At 34.1% G+C, this 14,073-nt stretch overlaps 2 protein-coding genes across 2 annotated transcripts; both read right to left on the reverse strand.

Moving 5' to 3' along the window:
• Nucleotides 1-2,785: 2,785 nt before the first annotated feature.
• On the reverse strand, nucleotides 2,786-4,757 carry LOC104249097 (basic blue protein). Its single transcript, XM_009805476.2, has 2 exons — nucleotides 4,482-4,757; nucleotides 2,786-3,326 (listed from the first exon to the last, which is right to left on the reverse strand). Exons 1-2 carry the CDS (start codon nucleotides 4,651-4,653, stop codon nucleotides 2,977-2,979), a joined length of 522 nt encoding a protein of 173 aa, XP_009803778.1. The 5' UTR covers nucleotides 4,654-4,757; the 3' UTR covers nucleotides 2,786-2,976.
• Nucleotides 4,758-6,654: 1,897 nt separating this feature from the next.
• On the reverse strand, nucleotides 6,655-13,332 carry LOC104249098 (triacylglycerol lipase 2-like). The gene is made up of 9 exons (XM_009805477.2): nucleotides 12,848-13,332; nucleotides 12,611-12,721; nucleotides 10,036-10,176; nucleotides 9,761-9,871; nucleotides 8,785-8,928; nucleotides 8,316-8,356; nucleotides 8,146-8,225; nucleotides 7,944-8,039; nucleotides 6,655-7,230 (listed from the first exon to the last, which is right to left on the reverse strand). Exons 1-9 carry the CDS (start codon nucleotides 13,052-13,054, stop codon nucleotides 6,908-6,910), a joined length of 1,254 nt encoding a protein of 417 aa, XP_009803779.1. The 5' UTR covers nucleotides 13,055-13,332; the 3' UTR covers nucleotides 6,655-6,907.
• Nucleotides 13,333-14,073: the final 741 nt, after the last annotated feature.

A 14,073-nucleotide genomic window follows, 5' to 3' on the forward strand; every position in this document is an offset into this window, starting at 1 on the left:
CTCTCAGTTGCTTGTAGAATATCCGAGGGAGACATCACATATTAGTGTGAGGCATTGCTAATTTAAGTATCACAGATGTTTTAAATATGTTCTTGTGTAAAAAGCAGCAGGTTTATTTGATGAAAAAGTTTTTAGATGTTCACTTCAAAGTGCAAGGATATTGGTCATTTGCCCCTAGGCTTTTGTTCACTGGCAAAGGTAATATATCGGGCGATATACTATATGCAAATGACGTACATTACAAGTTAAAATCCGTTACACAAGTCTGGTACTTAAGTGGAGAAGGGTACAGAGGTGATCCATTGTCTACCGAGTTTTTAAGTTGAAAACAACCATTTCTGGTTTATAAAAAATGTAGTGATTGGTCAATTTTTATTCTTTTAGATTTATTGGTGATTTCAGATTTTGTGGTGGATGTTTGCTCTCTTCTCTTTCTATTTTTACTTTTCTTTTCTTTGGGTTGAGGAGGCTGTGTGAATTACATGTGTTTTTGGCTGTGGCGGACCCAAGATTTTGTGCAAGCGGGTTCAGTCGGAGAAGTCCATAACTAACATAAGCGGTATAAGCTGTATAAGCGGGTTCAAAAATAATTTCTATACAAAATTTACCTTGCTTTAGCCATAATATATATATATATACACAGTATTATTTTTTGACGAAGCGGGTTCAGTTGAACCCACTTCTCACCACTTGGGTCCGCCCCTGGTTTTTGGTTATTAGGTACTCTATTAGGATAAGAATTTGGACGGTCGAATTGGTATCATACGAAGAAATGATTGGTCGATCACGTCTGTTAAAAACTCCCTTTGCTGTTGTAACGCAAAGTATTGGTTTTGAAAAAAAAAAAAAAAAAGGTGTATCTTAAAACTACATATAAATAGGTTTTCTAATGTTTGACATGTTTCATGCCCCAGGAGTCAGCATCTTATCTTACTTTAAATTGAATAGAAGTAGTCATATTACTCCCTCCGGTCCAAAATAAGTAATTTTTGGAATTTTTTGTTGTGGTTCAAAATAAATGATTTTTTCATATTTCAAGAATGAATTAACTATTTTTTTCCTACATTGCCCTTGGAGTAAATAGTGTTAGGAGTATTTATGTAAAGAGATAGTAAAGATTAATATGGTCAATTTCATTACTAATTAATGTTAAAACGTTAATTTAATAATTGTGTGAAAATAGCTAAAAAAATCACTTATTTTGGACCGAAAAGAGTAATATTTAGAATGCTACATGCCCCAGGATCCTTGGAGATTGGCTGACTAAAACATCAATTTCCATTAATAAATGACACATTTTTTTGTGTGTATTAATAGTACAAACTTCGGTACCATAGTGGTAATAACCTATGAATTCACCCGAGAAACAATCTCAATAAATCTTTTTCTGGTGAAAACGTGTAGATCGAGGAAAATATAATTCTATTGCTTCTATCAATTTAACTTATAAAAATGGCTATAATATCTGAGTATTTATATGTAATCATCTAACATGTATTAGTAAATTGATATATTTAAGACGAATCTAGTTTACTCGCCTTTATTTACCCAATAGGTTTGCAGATTGGGTTTCTCTTTTGGGGGATATTTATTAAACTCCCTCGACAATCCTTTCAAAATACACCCATGTCATGCCATTAACCAACCAATATGCCAATTTGCATAGCAACACAAAAAAAATGTGAATTTAACTTTTATATAATGATAATGTAAACTTGTGCATTTTAATTAACTTGTTATAGTATGTAAGATTGTCTTATTTTTCTAGAAATAATCATATTTTTTATAGATAATAATTTCATTTAATTGACTAGACAGTGTAAAATTTTTTTATTTTCGTTATTGGATATGAGAGACCCGCTCATCTAAAAGACTACAAGGAATTGAAAGCATCTCATTCATCTAATTTGAACTTGATAGAACTAAATTGGACTCCATTACTCAAATGGTCACTCAACTATCCCAAATTATCTCCTAAAGTTACTTTTCTTTCGTTTGTAACAACGTCTGAACTATGCCTATAACACTCAGAAGGTCACTCAACTAGATTTTCCAAATTTTGGATTGCCAATACCTATTTTACCCTCTAAATTATAAACATTTATCTTCTTTTTATTTTTTTAAAACTTTTTAATATTATGATTTCCCCTTTTTAATTTATATTATGGACTTACCTATAGAATAAATAAATTTTATTTATAAATTAAAAAAGTAAAAGTATTTAAGCATATATAGTGCTGGAATAACAAAATAATGAGCATAGTAAAAAAATTAATTAGAATATTGTGTTCATAATAATAATTTTAGTATTAACAATAAATATTCAAAAATTTATTTACACAATTTAGAATGAAAGAAAATAAAAGTTGTAAAATATATATTCCACGCACGTAATATAAAAATAATTATTTAAATAAATGTATTTTTATAATTTAAATTATATATTCATGAAAATTATGCTCAATTATATTATTATATTTCTACCAACTTTCCGACGACACAAAGTTATATCACCGGAAAGCATGAAGACTATCTGTATAGGGTGAAATATGCTATGTTAAGTCATTGCATAAGAGGGTGATATGTGGAACCGAAGGCAAATAATAGCTAAGACCGAAGACAACTGTTTCATTTGTAACCGGAAAGAATGATGCTCATAAAAATAAAATAAATACCTGTCATCCGGTAGCATCTAATGAACAATACATTTACAACAATTCAGGGTAACCAACACAGGAGAATGATTTCACTAAGAAAAGCATTAATAGATACGTCAAAAAAAATGTGAAACAACAAAAGAAACAAATGGCTGTCATTATTGATCTCCTTACAAAATTTGAAGTAACAGAATTACAATACAACACATGAACAACTTATAGACAAAATTAACATAGTACTCCACTCCCTATAAATACCAGCAATATACTCCGCCTCATCAAGTGCAAAACATAGAACCAAATAAAGCAAAAGTTTATCTTATAACTGGAAGACTAGAGCCATATGTAGAGTAAATATTGCTGCTATGAAAGTGAAGAACGCAGTAGAAAAACGACGCGAATCGGCTGCAGAAGAAGAACTAGGGTTCGAAGAAGTAGCAGCCTGATTAGAAGGTGCATTTCCAGTAACAGTTGTGATCTTAAGCTTCATTCCTTGATCACAGTGACCTGCTGTTCCACAGGCAAAATATCGAGTCCCTGGCTTGTTTAGTTTAACAACATCGTTTCCTGCACTCATTGAGTTCACTGAACTGCTTGTATCACAACTCTTGTATGCACTTTCACCCTCAACTTCCACAACGCTGTGAAGGCCTGGATTGTACCTAAATACTGCAAAATATATTGAAAAGTTGGAACTTGATCACATTAATGAAAATGATTGGACGTTGTGATATCTGGCTAAATATATCTAAACTTCAATTAATTGAAATATGTATGTCTGATCACTCGGCTCGCGAATCTTTACAAATTTTGTAAATTCTTAACCATGTACCATCACTACTAGAAATTCGAAAAAAACTGTCTAAAAAAATCGACCAAAATTGGTCAGTAATGATCAATAACCGTCCAAAACGCGACCATTAATGTGTGGTCAGTATTTTGAAGGTCGGAAGAGCATACCAACCAAAGTTGGTCGGAAATTGCCGACCAACCAAAGTTGGTCGGAAATTGCCGACCAACTTTGGTCGGTCAATTAAATTAAAAAAAAAACAATTGCCGAAGAAACTGACCAAAGTTGGTCGGTATTTTAATTATGTAATTAAAAAATGCCCAATTTGGGAATCGAATCGGGGTCTGTAATATGGCAAGATACTATTCTACCACTAGACAATTGGTGCATTTTGTTTTAAGACTGTCTTTCATTTATTTATACCGACCAAAGTTGGTCATTTTTATTAAAAAATAAAATTCGGTTGGTTTTTTAAAATGACCGGCCGAATTAACCAACCGATTTCGGTCGATTTTTTAAATTTAAATTTTAATTTATTTTAATGAAAAACCGACCAAAGTTGGTCAGTTTCTTGAAAAATAAATTTTGCGGCTCTCAAAAATAGTTTCCCGCATTTTTGCGCTAAACAAAACCGACCAAAGTTGGTCGGTTTCGTAAAAAAAAATTAAAAATTAAAACATTTTGGAAAACCGACCAACCGACCAAAATTGGTTGGTCGATCGTGGTCGTTTTTTGCTGAATTTCTAGCGGTGCATTTAGTTACTCACGTATATGTTAAATTTGCATTTGTTACTCCATATTTGAGGGTAATATAGTCCTATATGTAGTATAGATGTAACATACTTTCTACATAAAGGATAAAAGATGGACATTTTAGTTAAAGGTCGAATACTCGAATGTACTTAGACATATATCGCAAAGATCAAAATCAAAATTTTATCAATAACTGAGAGACCGAAAGTGCTATTATCCCTAATTTTGGATATATATATATATATATATATATATGAACAAAAGAAGAGCAATCAACCAACCTAGTGTATCTCCAACTTTGAATGTTTCACCAGACGCCCAAGCATTAAAATCAGTGGATTCATCCCATCCTTGGCTTCCCCCAACAACATGTTGTGCCGCCATTGCTTTATTCTGGATCATTACCGTCATAATAATAGCAAAAATCAACAAAGATTTTCGTAGAGCCTCCATGTTGGTGACAAAATGATTTCGTCCTAACTTGCCAAGCTTATTATAGGTACTAGTACTAGTTTATTTCTAATTAAGACGAACCTGTTGTATTTAAATGCTTAGCATATAAGGAGAAGTTTCAATGGTATAAATACAGTTTTTAAAAGCTCTACGTACTGACATGATTGCCATTTTATTGATTTGGTACCAACCAATCTTGAATCTCAAGATTGTTTGTAATTCCAAACTTTTGTGACAAGTCTTATGGTTGAAGAATTGAGATTGTGATGAAAAAGAGTTACAAATTGAAGAAATTACAAGTTCGGACAAGAAGGGACAACATTTTAATTCCTTCATCATTTTATTCTACTATTATGTTAGTATACTCATTTGTAATATCATCACAGAGTATGTTATAAACTCTGTGATGATCATTAAATATTTGGTTCTTTCCAGTTCTTTCTTTTTACATACTTGTTAGTAAGCGAGGCTTTTTATTTGCCTCAATAGGATTAGTAAGGTAAGATTTAGCCCGGTTTGTGTTGCCTTGGTCCTATGCCTTTGGAAAATATCCACACGGTTATGAGATTATATGCCCTCGTGAGACGTTGCCGACAGCTACACCATGAATCCTCTACATGAAGCTGTCATCATAAGGCAGTGTGAGGCGCAGATGAGTGATTATATAGTCAGGGCATATGGGTAACAATACCGGTGCTATTGTCCCCCTTATTTATACTTTTCCTATTTGTTGTATTTTTCTGTTCTTTTATTAATAAAAAACTTAGCCCTAGACGTTTGCCTAGCGGATTGCCAACAAAAAATGATAACAAATGGTTTATTCTTTATCTGCTTGATCATGTTCACACAATTTGGTGTCTGATTGTCCAAACATAGGAGAATGGGCTTGTCAACAAACTTAGGTAGTTGAGTGTGATAGGGGACGTTAAGGAAATAATTATGGTTGGTACACTGATATTTCGGAGACTTGGGTTTTAATCTAAGTAACCAGTCTAATTTTTTTTTATGTCAGTTAGGTGCTATTGATTTCCTATTATTGATGAAATATAGCGAAAGGAAGCTAATTTTCAGTAGAATTTTGGCAACAGATTACTTTTGGATTTAGTAACTAATTAATAGTCGAAAGACTTGTATATTTGTAGGCCAACACATGACTCTTTTGAAATGATAATACCACCTTTTGCCTGTTTAATCTTTGCTTTCCTTAAATGTGAAGTCAAAATCATTAGCGAAGATATATAATTGGTGATTGTTCGTGCTCTTCTAGATCGATAGCTAATAATCATCAATTTTCGTAGGAAAATAACACTGTATAACCGCTTTTAAAATAATAGTCAAAAAATATATATTTTTTGTACATTATATATATATATATATATATTCTGTATGTTATATACAAAAATTATACACAAAAATTATACAAGTTTTATATACTTTCTCGGCTACTAAATATAAATAGTTTCTGGCACGTAATAGTGATATTACCCCAATTTACATCAAGAGAATTTCAACAATCTCGTCTCGTGGGGGCCGAATCAGATTGGGTCGGGTTGGATCATTCCTATTTTAATTGAATTATAATTTATTAATTAAATTGAAAATAAAGAATACAAAACGTGGAATGAGAAATAAAAAACTACTATTAGAAAGTTGTATTTTTCGGTCATTATGATTTTTGTGTGAGTTAGTAAAAATTTTATGATTTTTGTATAAAAAAACATAATCATTACTACTTACTATTATGACTTTGAGCCGAGGGTCTCCTGGAAACAGCCTCTCTACCCTTCGGGGTAGAGGTAAGGTCTGCGTACATATTACCCTCTGCAGACCCCACTCGTGGGATTATACTAGGTCGTTGTCGTTGTTGTTGTTGTGTAGAAAAACTAATAATGATATGACCATGTATGAAATTACCCTGTCTCGTGGAAAGAGCTGGTTTACTCTCCCAGTCTTTTTTATTTGTAGTTCCCAAGGTGTTAGACACACTAGAAGATTGATCAGTTTTGCAATAGTAGTCTGTAGAAATCTTTTCATTTCTTAATACTTGAGCATGCAAACTGACTTTGTACATACAAAAACTCCATCATTGATCATTCCCTTTCCTTTCCTTTCTTTTCTTTTCTTTTATTTCGTTCCTTTCTCTCTCTCTAGATCTCTCTGCCTATCTATCTCTTTTTTGTTCCCTGAAAGGGGCAGATGGGAGGAGATTCTCGTTCTGATAATCAAACGCCGTTTGATGAAAGGGATGATTAGCTTAGTGTTGGTTTCTGAAGAAGTTTACAATCTGGTTAAAGACAATATCTTTAGCAGTGATTCCAATAATGAAATCAGCATGAGCATAATCCTTGACGTATTGAACGTGTAACTTGTCAACATCGTGCAACTTGAGATAATCGAGCAACGTCTCGACATCTTTAGAATCAGATAGTGCGTCTTGGCCTCCATAACTGATAAACAGTGGAAGGTCTCGAGGGATATTTGCCAAATCATACTGTGGAGGTTTAGCTTCACCATAATGTGCCAAATTGTAGTTGTTGCTCCCATAGTCATATTTCTTTAGGATTCCATCTCTAACAGCTGCATTTAATTACATAGTTTAAGATAAATAAGTAGCAACATGCATATGACTAAATAAATGGTTAAGCTCTATAGTGTGTTTAATATGACGAGCCTTGATGTAACTGGTAAAGTTGTTGTCATGTGACCAGGAGGTCACAGGTTCGAGCCGTAGAAACAGCTTCTTGCAAAAATGCAGAGTAAGGCTGCGTATGATAGACCTTTGTGGTCTGACCTTTCCCTGGACCCCGCACATAGCGGGAGCTTAGTGCATCGGACTGCCCTTTTAGTGTGTTTAATATGACGGAAGTCATGTTCCTCGATGGAAATTGGTCAATTTAGTTGTGTTATTTTCAAATTTATGTGTAAAAATAAAACTTTCTTGTAAAAAAAAAAACATAAAATTTTGAACAAATTTGTACAGTGTTAAAAACATTTCTCATGGTAAACGTATTTTTCCGCGTTTGGTTGGTGAATAAAAAATATTTTCTGAAAAAATATAAATGAAATTAATAGTACTATTAGAAAATTGAATAGTGTTTTGTTAAAAATTTGCACCGGAGAAGAAAGTCATTTACTCCCTTTTTGATGGAAAATGTTTTTCTATATTTGATGACAACTAAACATTAGAAAATGAGTTTTTGGTGAAAAATAAATTTCATGAAAAATGAAACTTGTCATACAAAATATACTACGATCAAGGTGTTAGCACAAATATTATTGAAGAGACTTACTTTGAGCCAAATGCACAAGGTTCTTTGTCGATGTGGGTTGAGGTTCGTTCTTCAAGAAAAGCTCAACAGTGGAGGCATTTAGACAACAGTTCTTCCCTATATCCATGTGGAAAGTAATTAATTAAGCTTTTAAAAAATGTAGCAAATGGAAATGACTTTGTCAATTATTGAAGAATATGTCTAATTAAATTAGGTTTATTACCAGTAAGTGCAGTCATGAAATCATAACAATCTACTCCAGGGTAAGCACACAAGGCCTTGACAAAAATAGACACAGGTTGACTGAAAAATAACAAATATTATATTGTTATCAATTGAGAAGGAGGAAAAAACCAAAAATGACTACTAGCTGGCTAGTCATAAGTGATTTACCCTGTTGGATTAAATTCTGCAAGACCAAATATTGTAGTGATCTGTTGACATTGATACGCGAAATTAGTATTATCAACAATAATAATAACAACAACAACAATCCAGTATAATCCCATTTAGTGGGGTTTGGGGGGGTCTGGGGAGGGTAGTGTGTACGCAGACCTTACCCTTACCCTAGGGTAGAGAGACTGTTTTTAGTGGGGTTTGGGGGGGGTCTGGCGAGGGTAGTGTGTACGCAGACCTTACCCCTACCCTAGGGTAGAGAGACTGTTTCCAAATAGACACCCCCGGCATCCTTCCCTCCAAGAACTTCCCACCTTGCTCTTGGGGAGACTCGAACTCACAACCTTTTGGTTGGAAGTGGGGGTTGCTTACCATCAGAGCAACCCCTCTGAGTTTAATTAAATGAATTCCACTAAAGATAAATGTAATTACAAAAGATGATTTAATTAATTAATTTTGCTTTTACCTCGCCAACAAATGATCTGGCTGCAACGACGCCAAGCGCAGTGGTCATATGACTCAAGTAAGCAATTGGACTGAGCAAAGCTGCTGATTTTATCTTGTCTATTTGTTTTCCTTCGGAGAATGACGCCAAAGCTATCAATGTTCCCTATAATTTCAAAATTCAACCATATTAGTTGTTCATAAATTATATATAAATTATATACTAGAAGTTGAAAGAATAATTCCTTTATGAAAGTCTTCGCGTAAACTGAGACATACCATTTTACGCAAATCCCACATGAAAATATACTAGAAATATTGGATGCCATATATATGAAGAAAACACATCAAATTTTAGTGACGTGTTTTTAAAACAGTGCATGCATATGTCCATAAAACAGATAATTCACTAGTGGATTGAGTTGTTACATGAATTGATTCAGATTAGTTTCTGACTTTCTGGTAAAAATAGTGCCTAGCCAGTATTCGGACCGGTTATTCAAAAATAGTCAGCATTTATAAAGTCATTGAAAAATAGCAACTATTTTGCTGCAACAGGGATCGGTCCAGCATAATATACTGAAGATTGGTGCACCTGTGTATGAACTTCTAGTATATTATGTTGGACCGGTATATTATACTAAAACACTAATATATTATGTTGGAGTTCCAGTATACTTATGCTGGAACTCCAACACGCGGAAAGTTCCAGCATAATATACTGGAGATTGGAGCACCTGTGTATGAACTTCCAGCATATTATGTTGGACCGGTATATTATACTAGAACTCCAATATATTATGCTGGAGTTCCAGTATACTTATGCTGGAACTCCATTATAATATGCTGGAGTTCTAGTATACTTATGCTGGAACTCCAATAATTATACTAGAGTATTTTTCGGATTTTGAACAGTTCATTCAAATTTAACTTTACATAAAAAGTGACTAAATTTCGATAACTTTTGAAATTGTGACTATTTCTGTTCTAAAACTTACCAATGAATGGCCAACGTAGTGAGTCTTCTGTCCAGTTTGATTGAAAACAAGGTTAATGACAGTGGGTAAGTCATGGACCACAAGATCATCCCATGTCCAATTCCAGTAGTCCTGGTGTATACCGCAACTTAGATAAATAATATATTTTAAGATTAAAAATTACTTTAACAAGCCTAATATCTCTCTTATCATTAGAAATGACAGTTAAAAACCATATAATTAATTTTTAAGGATTAAAAATATGTTATTGATTAACGTGGAATTGTAAGAAATACCGGATTATTAGGATCAAGAGACACATGACGACGACTGTATCTTGTTCCTCTGGTGTTGGAAATCCAAACATCAAAACCGCTGTCTGCTAAAATCATTGCTAGTGATTGTTCTGGTGAATTTAGTAGCCACGTTACTCCATCCTGCAAAATAATGTCCAAAATTTTGTTTACTTCACCTGCAATTAATATTTTAGTTTGAAATATTAACCGTACGTGTCCAAATCTTGTACTATTCGTTTTGGTATATTAAAATATGCCATATTTACTCAGAGACAAGCTTTGCCTCTTTAAGGTAAATCCTACCCGTAGTAACTATTTCATTCATGAGTATTTACTATCTTCTGCCAGTATATGAGTCAGCGGAGGCGGAATCAAGATTTCAAGCTTATGGGTTCGTAATTCTAATCGTTTTAAGTTATTGGGTTCTAAATTAATAATTTATGAATATTCAATGGATTTTTTAAGCCAAATACTGAATTCGAACCAAAGTTAGTGGGTTCGGCCGAACCCGCAGATAAATTTGCCATCAAAATTTAGTATGAGAAAAAATCACAATGTTCTTTTTTTTGGTTTCTCTTAGGATTTAAACCCTAGTCTCCTATAATTTTTTATTTCTATGTGTTGTGTCTTATTACTCTTTCGTTTCTCATAGTGCTGGGTCTATTTACTGGCTATCGCTTTTGCTTTACATCAATCTTCTGATTTTCATGGTGCCATTTTTCTTATAATTTCTGTGGTGGTACTGATATTGTCTCCTTTTGTCTTCTTGAGCCGAGAGTCTTTTGGAAACAATCTCTCTACTCCTTCGGGTTAGGGGTAAAGTCTGCGTACACACTACTCTCCCTAGACCCCACTAGTGGGATTTTATTGGGTTGTTGTTGTTATTGTCGTCATCGTCTCCTATGATTTTTACCTATTTATTGACAACTGGCTACATCCTTAAATAAAGAGTGACAAGCATTTTTGCATAGTTGTTTCTGCATTTTTTACAGAGTTTTTTCTGCAATGCAATTTATTTGCCTCTGCGGATAAGCATATAAATCAATGTTTTGTAAGTTACCTTCTCGTGAGCAGCTAAGCAAAAGGCCAATAAGCCAGCCATATCTGAGTATCTGCTTAATTTGTCTAAATTTAATGGGATTGGGTCCAAGACAAAATGAGGAATTTTGTGCCCTCATCATTACGTGGCAAAGCTTAAGGTACAGACGTACGGCTAGCTACTACCTACTTAGTTAACAAGAAAATCTTAATTTTGGGATAAGAATGGAGGGAGCTCCAAACTGAGCTTTCATTTCTGCAGGTTGACATCATTTATTCTGTTATGTTCTAATAATAGTGATATACATTACACTACAAGAAAGGGGGTTCATCTTTCCCTCTTCTTAAAATTACGGATCACAACGAATTTCTAGTAGATATTTGTTTAAAATTGGACAATGTTTAATGTTTAAATTTTACAAAAATCAACTGCCATGTCTCCTTTTGCTAAGCTGGCCACATTGTACCTAGGAAAATTGTACATCTAGTGAGTTAATGATAGACGACGAGGAAATACGCGCAGTATTACTGTTTTGTCCAATTATGGTCAAAATCCTTTAGGTTTCACACCTCAAATCCTCTCTCACTAAGAGATTATGATAAGCTCTTCTTTAAGCTATAGTTAGGAAATTATTTTATTGCAGTATTTTTGCCGGGGGAATCAGTGCTTCTTCCATTTTCTTGAGTCGATGGTCTATCAAAAACAGTTTTTCTACCCCTCCTAGGATAGGGCTGTAAGGGTAAGGCTGAATACATCCTACTATCCTCAAACCCCACCTGTGAAATTTTCACTATGTTGTTGTTGTTGTAGTAGTACTTTTGCCGGGGGGAAACAAGGGATACAACAGTCACAAATTTACATTAAATAAACTTACTGAGGAATAGGAATTAGGAAATAGATGAAGCTCTGATCCCTATGTTCAACAGATGAACTGACAGAACTTAGCTAATTGTCATAGTATTTCCCTATAAGAAATGTACTCCTAAGAACTAACAACGTACAAGGGATCAATTTTTACGCTTAAATGACTTATTTCAGGTTCTAATTTAATGATGCACTAAATTAAAACTAATAAAATTATACTCCTTCCTAGAATATCTGATTATTTTCTGGCATTCCACTTTTAAAAAAGAGAGAGTTGCCTTCTTTGAAATTCGAACATCTTGATTTGAAAGATCAATAACCATAAGATTAAAGAATTTCATTGGTACTTATGGATCGAATTACGCTTCCACATTTAGTTTATTTTGATATATTTACGTGACATGATATATCTTTGAGAAAGATAAAGGCTTTGATACTAAGTTACCCTTCTGTCTAAAAAGATTGACATTATTTCTTATTAGTCTGTTTCAAAAAGATTGGTACATTTCAATATTTTCTGTATAGGAAACATATCAATCCACACAAATACTATGACGTGTTTCAAACTACAAGTTTCAAAAGTTTTACAGCCACATCAAAAGTCTTACCTTATATATTAAAGTTTGTGTCAAGTCAAACTAAGACAATCGAAGTATGTCCCAACATGCTTACCACCAATACCCCATGCTGCAATAAAACTGGCTGCCTGTTCTGCCCACCACCACCTACGCGCCCTTCCGGAATTCTTTGCACACTTAATATATAGCCATCATCAGTAGTAACCTGAAAAATCCCAAATTGAAGAAACAAATTTAAAATCCATTGTTTAATCTGGTGGACAATGCCATTATGATGTGGCCATTGAAAACAGAGTAGATCAGAGACTGATATCAATTGGCAATTAATTACCTCATATTCCTGGCATTTATAACCATGAATAATCACAAAAGTGGCGCACATACCACTTGGTACTGCAGCATTCACGCCATTATCACCAGTAAGAAAGCCAAAAGGACCTCTCGTGCTGGACCCAAATGTTCGATGAGACTCAAACACTAATATTATCAATGTCACAAAACCTAAAACACCTAAATTCCACAATCTACGGAGCGCCATTTTACTATAAGTGTGTGAAATTGGGATGCTTTGAAAGTAAGAAGAATAATTTATAGACGGAAAGAAACAGAGCAATTAGCAATGCGCCAAAAACTGGGAATTGGTACGTGGGAAAACGATTTCTTCTTTGTTCGCTCGATTCGTCAACTGACTAACTGGACAATCTTGTTTCTGATTTCTTGATTTTCGAAAAGGTGTGGAGAATTTGTCACTTAGCTTTTCTCCCGCTAGTTCTATTACCAGTTTCTAGTGGGAACTGAGAATTTGGAGGGGATGGATGTTGGAGCCCACCAAATTTTGGATTTTTTATGGGTTGCTTATCTCCTTTTTTGATCAACGTAACTGATCAGTATTAACATGCAGGCTAAGTAATGTAGAACGTCAGTCAGGAATGGGGTGCTTTCTTGATGTTGAAACTCAACGAATTACTGTTAACAATTTTGAATCGAACTACTTTCACTAGTGTAATTTACTCAATTTATGTAGAGATTAATTGGGTTTACAGTTGGCGGAATTTGAATATGGGGCCTGTGTTGTTACACATGTTAGTTTTCCACTTGGCTCCTTGTATAACGCCATATATATAGGACTACACAATGGGCAGATTACATTTATTTGTTGATGTTTAGATATGTGCGCAAATCCAGCTAAATCTCAAGGCTGATATACTTATTGCAACTTGTAAGGTTTTCTACTTGTTTAAAATATGCACGTATGTTGGGTGTGCGAATAAAGTCCCACACTAAAAAGATTGGGAGTCTACATATAAGGTGAAGGGATCTCTTAATGATGTGAGACCTTTTAAGGAAAATCATGCGGGTTTGGCCACAAGCGGACAATATCACACCATGTTAAGAGTATTTTTGGCTAGTTTAGCCCAACAACTGGTATCAGAGCCCAGGTTCAACAGGACGAGTATGAAGATGGCAGAGTGATAGTGTGGGGCGACATGCACACAACAAGAAGCTGGTTGCGGGCTTCGGTTGTCATAATTGGGAGTCTACATATAAGGTGTAGGG

This window comes from Nicotiana sylvestris, chromosome 2, assembly GCF_000393655.2.
Source record: "Nicotiana sylvestris chromosome 2, ASM39365v2, whole genome shotgun sequence".
NCBI classification, from domain to species: Eukaryota; Viridiplantae; Streptophyta; class Magnoliopsida; order Solanales; family Solanaceae; genus Nicotiana; species Nicotiana sylvestris.